The sequence below is a fragment of the Leptosomus discolor genome, chromosome 3, assembly GCF_034619465.1.
Source record: "Leptosomus discolor isolate bLepDis1 chromosome 3, bLepDis1.hap2, whole genome shotgun sequence".
Taxonomy (NCBI): domain Eukaryota; kingdom Metazoa; phylum Chordata; class Aves; order Leptosomiformes; family Leptosomidae; genus Leptosomus; species Leptosomus discolor.
In genome coordinates this window covers 78,880,625-78,887,089 of record NC_141393.1, presented here as the reverse complement: position 1 = coordinate 78,887,089, position 6,465 = coordinate 78,880,625, and the positions used below count along the sequence as shown (strand labels likewise).

Sequence of the window (6,465 nt, the reverse complement as noted above, 5' to 3'; positions counted from 1 at the left end):
CAGTGACGAGGCCTAAACCTGTCTCCAATAAGCAGAAGTAAAAGCTGTGACAATAAGTAGTCTCTAGTCTAAACAGGTGAGAAAAATGTCCTTGAGGATGTTGTTTAGCTCTAGTTGGTGGTGTGTGACTCTTATCGGCAGTTACCAGTGTGAGCCGCCCACTGGAGGCATTTGATACTGGCTGCCTCGTTCTTGGCTAAAAGGCAACAGAAGAGCTCTCCCATTGAAGGCAGTAATACTGAGGAGCAACATTAACTGTATCGTAGTGTTGAAGAAGTAAAATATTTGGTCTTAAAAAAAAAGACAAGGCAGAGGAATGGTTGCCACGGTTTTAGTCCACTGGTATGAAAATAATCCATTGAGCTTCTCCTGAACCTCAAAAATGGGCGAGCAACAGCTTGAAACTCTTTGCTGCCCTTGTCTTGAGGATCCCGCTTGCCAAATATGTGGGAAGGCCCATGCGATGCAGACAGATGAGTGCTGTCTAACCTCCACATCTGGAGGCTAAAAGGCAAAGCCGTAGCCCGCCCCCTGCAGAGGAAGCCCCCGCCATGTAAGGCGCAAAGGCAGCTCTGCGGAGCACGGGCACTCTTCCCTCTACTCATTGCGCTGCAATGCTGAGTGTACGCGAGAGGGTTGTTATTTCGACAGCGCCACAAGAAACCCCAATGAGTTCAGAGGTATGTTAGCATTTGGCAAAGCACAGATAAACTGAACCGCTACAGTTTTCAGCTGCTGAGCCCCAGCGGGGAGGATTTTCTTTTGTTCCAGTGCTCAGTCCAAGTTAATTCACATATATTGCCCATCCCCTGTGTCTGAAAGCATCCTGGTAGGCATGTCAAGGTAAAGCTTAACAACTTGCAGTTCTTTTACAGAAAACGAACAATTGCATTTCCTTGTGGTGACTTTAGTTTCCATAAACTAGAAGAGGAGAGCGTGTGTGTGCGTATGTGTGTGTTTACTGTTAGGATTTGAGATTGTTTAGGGCTTTGTTTGTGCAGAGGCAATACACGTCCACTTACCAAGCTGACCTCCAGCTTCACTGCTTGGTAGCAATGAGAAGCTCTGCTCACACGTCACAAAGAGTCACGATGGGCAGATTCAGACCTCCAAGAAAGGAGGAGGGATTAAAAATGGGGTCTCTGCTCCTGGGCAAGGCCAGCGTGGGTGTTTGCACAAGACCCAGCAGACCAACCTAAGGATGAATTATTAAAATCTGATTTCCTGAAGAAGTAACTGGAGAGCTTACAGTTCCTCAGAAAAGAAAGGAAATGGCAACAGCAAAGATGAAGCCACCCAGATGGCCCATAAGCAGACTAATTACATGAAAGACCCAGAAGCAACTCTGAAGTTACCAATCCAGCTGCCGAGAGAGAGTCTGCCAGGTTGCCAGATGTTGTCAATGAAAACCTATCTTCCACAGTTCATCAAAGAAGTGGAGCAGCCTGGTGAAGTGAAACCTTCGCCAATAAAATAAATATTTTATCTAAAAAAATATTTTCTACTAGGAAACACGTTGCAAAATATAAAATTTTAACAACATGCCCAACCCCATGTTACAGTAGATAAATAATGAAACACACACAGAATACGTGGGCAGGATCTTCTTATCGATAGGAATTATCTATGCTTAACATTATATTTCTAAGGCTCCAGTCTTTCTTTGTGTTAAACAAAGTGGTTTTATGAGGCGTGGGGTTGATGGCACTCAGCTGGGGTTTGGATAGTTTGCCTTGTATCTAGCAATCACTTTTGCCACCTTGAGATAAAAGGCTTAAAGGCAACAAAGCTGGAGGAGCCAAAGGTGACAGTAATACCCGCTGGAAGGCGGGGAGACTGCAGAAATGACAGCGAGCCACTCTGTGGCTGCCGAGTCACCTCTCCCAGGGGCCACAGGGTGGAAAGCCCTGTGTCCTCCAAGACATGACAAAGAGGGGCAGCGATTCTAGGCAGGTAACTTGCATGTTGCTCCTGCTGAATGTTAGGAACTGAGGAAATGGGTGTCTGCAAAGAAGCCTTCCTCTAGCCACTGGTAAAGCATCAGAGCAAGGAGCAGTATACATGTGCGTTGGCTCCGACACTGGAGATGCAGGCTACCCGTCAGATTCATGCACAAAGGCTAGTTTTCATTTTGCCAAGAGATCAAATTAATATTTCATTTCAAATCAGGAAATTATGTATTTTAAAAATCCTGTTTCAAATGTGGCGATTAACATTGCCAATGCAGTGCCTTGGAAATATTATGTCTGTTCATCCTAGAGGCCAAAAACCAAACTGCCTGTATAGTCTGTTAGCAAGGCAAAACATCTCTTTTTCCAATGAACATGTATGGGTGCATTGGGATTCACACAAGCAGATTTGGCAGCTTTTTCAAGTATTTCTTGGACTGCAGAGCGTACACTGAACATGGGGAGCTTTTTCTGTTCAGGAATATGATGTGAATTAGAATGTGCGACTGGGGGATGAGCTATGGCATTTCTATCATAATTTAATTTTTTGAAATATAGTTTACAATGTTTTATAATAGTAATCAATAGGACAACACATCTAAAAATGGCAAAGGCTAGGGTTGCAGGATCTCGCCCAGCATCTCTTTTAATAATACATAATTCCTTAAACGTGCAACTAAATCACTGAAATATATGAGCTTAATTTGGAACCTTTTACACTTTGAAAATTCATATCCCTTTTTTAATAACTGACTACAGTGTTTGCAGAACAGACCAGACTTTTCTGATTTGTTTCCTTGGCTCTTGAACGGGCTGAATGGGATGGATTCCCCAAGATGGATGTGAGGAACCTATAAAACCCAGGAATATGTCCTTTGTGGCTCTCTCCCCTGCCTATTTACACCTTGCCTTACCCTGATGACTTAAAGACGATCCTGCAGGAGACCTAAATGTGGCCATTTTTCTGAGTTACTGAAACACACAGATTTATTGCTGACTGTCAGAGTTAGAAAGTATTCACATTCATTTGGGAACACATTTCCTCAAACTGTTAACGGGCTTGACAGAACAAGAGTGGGGGAGAGAGCAGGTAGTGAGAAAGAAACCTGCATAATACGAGCTGTTATTCCTTCTTTGGTAAACAAATTATAGTCTTGATTATAATCTTGATTCACAAAGAATGCCTTTACTCCTCCAAAGATTACTTTATCGCTACTCGGGAATACTGGATGTCCTGCGACTACTGAATATCCCGGGAAAAGCTCTAATTTTGCTGCTACATTTATGATGTACATGTGCCTAGCTACTTAAATTAGGTCTCCTGGCATTGTCCTGCATTTAAAAGAAGCCACACTACCAGATGTGATGCCTTCAGGATAGTACGGTAATCAGGTCTGCAGACACAGCAACAACAGACCTGGAGAAGCTGGCCAGTTCAGTCGGAGGTGACACACCGCCTCTCGCCCTCAGGGTTCATGGTAGGGGGGATACAAAATAAGAAGGACACGGTAACAGCCTGGGAGAAGATAGCTACTTTTCCTTCCTGCGTCTGCTAACCGAGAACATAAACTGTTACCTGCAGATGATCTGATTTTGATGGGTTTTTTTCTGCCCCACTCAAGGGCATGCTGCCTGTCAGCCAGCTCCTCGGAACAGGTACAAGCAGTACATGCAGAGACTCTCCAAACTTTGCCCCTAACAGTCACAAAACAGCTTGTTCTTCCTGCGAGTCCTCTATAGCTCACATAAGATAAGAAACTCACAGAAGACCAAGAGCTTCAAAGAAGTTTCAGGCAAATATTTTCTAAGCAGGACGACTATCTGTTCCTGTTTTCATCTGAGTGTGAAAAATCCACAACGATGAAGAGAAAAATTAAAGGATGAAGAGAAAAATTAAAGTATGAAGAGAAAGCTATTAGTGGAGACACTGGACTTAAGCCTGCCAAGGGATCTCATCAAGCAAGCCCGAAGTGTCAGCAAAACAGTGTTGGTGGAGCGAGGATACTAAATGAAATGACAGTTCAAAACGTTAGAGCGATACAGCGTGTACATATGTGTGCACGCAAGTGTGTGCGTGCGGGGCAGGGATGCAAAAGCAAGAGAAGTCAAAGGCAGACAAAGAGGTGCCAGAGAGGGGCAAAGAGCATGCTCCGTTCTGCACTGTAGGCAATTAATGGAATAATGTACACATGAATTAACTCATTAATGATTCCTGGAGTGAATCTTAGAGATCATGAAACACCACCTGACAAGTCTGTACAAGAAAAATCTGTTTAGTAAATGAAAAAAAAAAAACCCCATGAACAAACCCAAGTTGGTTTCAACATTTATTTGTAATTCAGTGCACAATTCATCCATCTAGAAACAGAAGTCAGGGTATATTTTTAATCAAAGCCTTTGCAGATCACAATATAGGGTATAAGAAATTGAATTGATAGATCATTTATTATTATGAAACTAAAGGCTTTGTATTCTTAAGTGGAGTACAGCAGACAGCAATATGTTCATATTAGAAAGTTCCTACTGTGAATGAAAAATGGATTAACACTGAGATATTGTTTAGCAAGACAGACAAATCTGTATTTGTTTTTGGTTGTGAAACTATTATAACTGTACAGAACCAATAAGTATGAAGAATTGGCACTGGGGAAAATCATCCTGCCAGTTTGTCCTATGTGTCTGTGTTTGGCAAAGGCGATCTGCAGCGTGTGGTGTGTATTCCATTTGCACGTAATCAGATCTCTGACCTGTAACGTGTACATTCTGGAACATTAATTGGCACAATTAAAAAGTTATTTAGAGGATGAGCTTGGAGCAAAAAACGTTGTCAACATCTCAGAATCCTGAAATGCAACCTGGACTTCGTAACAAGCTGGTTTAACCATTTTTAGAGAGATGTGAGTGTTCACTGGGGGAAAAGTAACGATCAAACTACCCGTGCAACAGACAAATCTGAAGAGTCCAGCATGTGTCAGTGCGCAGCAAATTTATTCTATGAAGTGACTAGTGTGAGAAAGAATTAGAAAGGATTATAAAAATACACTGCCATATGCTGTAGTAGTTGAAAGTGATTAATCCAGTTCTTAAATCCTATTTTAAACTCCCTTTCATTTCTTCCCATAGAAAAATAGAAGCCACATTGCTTTGTTTAAATGCTATGTAGTTAATTACATCTTCTAAGAAACTCTTTTAAAACTAAATGTAATGTTTAATTACAAAATGCCGCCTTGAAAACAGTTCGCTTGTACATTGATTTGTAGTTCATTAAAAGTGCTTTCTTAATTATATTTACAGTCAGAAAATACATAGAGATTAAAGACCCTACAGAGAAATTTTGAAATTACAGCATGAATTGTAAGGAGAAAGCTACACTTCAAATAGTGGACAACTGACAGCTATGACTGACTAATTGCTGCCTTTCTGTAATTTCAAAACTTAATTGTAATAAAAATAATAATTGGAAAACACAGTGTTCATTGTAACGGCTATCAATATTGCATTTTTTTATAAGAGCAGATTTTCAAGGACTAATTAGAAAGCAAATCAATGGCATCAAACAAGTGTAAAGTTCACGTTAGCTGTCGGACTGATCACCTCAACACACGGGGTTCACGGCTAAGGGCAGCCCGCGCTTTGGTTCGTAGGGTGTTGTCCTGGAAACCATGCGGATGCAGTCGATAACAGGGCAGACGCTGAGACACAGGGTGCAGCCTGTACAGCTGTCAGTAACCGTGGGCAGGTGGGTTTCGGGATCAAACTGGATAGCCTGTGAACAGGAATAAACATTATTGATGTCACTCACAGAAAAGGTCAAAATTGCTCCCATTTTAGTGCCTGCATTTCCTGTGCTACAGCACTTGGAGACATCTTGGTGTGATTCTGCACTGCAGCTATAGCAACTGTTCAACTGGCAGAAAACAAAACACACACACACCCCCCGCAGCCCCGACTCTTTAAAATTAGAAATATGGGCCAAATTATACCACGGCGAAAGCTCGTGGGTCACAAGGGCTGGTTACAAAAGGAGGAACTTGGCCCACGACTCCCAGAAGGATATTTCTCCTTCGCGTGAAGGAGATATTTCGTGAGACAGCAATTTGCCGGGGTTATTCGATCAGAGGAGACACCAGACCACGGCCGTGCGGCTTCAGCACGACGCTGGCCACAACGCGTTCTTTTGACTTTTATTTTCAGCACAGCATAAACAATCTAATTTAATAAACACTAGACAAAAACACGGCAAGCTGTGCCTCGTATGATTATTTTCCTTTGGAAATCTTCAAAACGGATATCTGAGTTTTCGGCAGGCAGAGCTTGCTTTAGTTCTCACGTTTCCATGCAGTGAATCCTCATTACCAATTAGGGTGATAAGTGTATTTGAATGCGAAATAACAATTGCAGTCTCAATGAAATAAGCTCCTGGTGTAAGCAAAGCAAAAAAAAAAAAAAAAAAAAAGGCAAAACCAAAAGCATCACACAACTGCAAAAGCTTCAGTATCTAAGAAGCAAGCCTAGA

The 6,465-nt window shown here is 42.0% G+C and overlaps 1 protein-coding gene across 1 annotated transcript in view; it reads right to left on the bottom strand.

Moving 5' to 3' along the window:
• Positions 1-5,544: 5,544 nt before the first annotated feature.
• The window catches only part of DPYD (dihydropyrimidine dehydrogenase), a 344,208-nt gene continuing 343,287 nt past the window's right edge, over positions 5,545-6,465 (bottom strand). The window contains exon 23 of the mRNA XM_086463055.1: positions 5,545-5,715. Coding sequence (XP_086319181.1) covers positions 5,545-5,715 — 171 coding nt within the window. The remainder of the gene's footprint in view (positions 5,716-6,465) is intronic.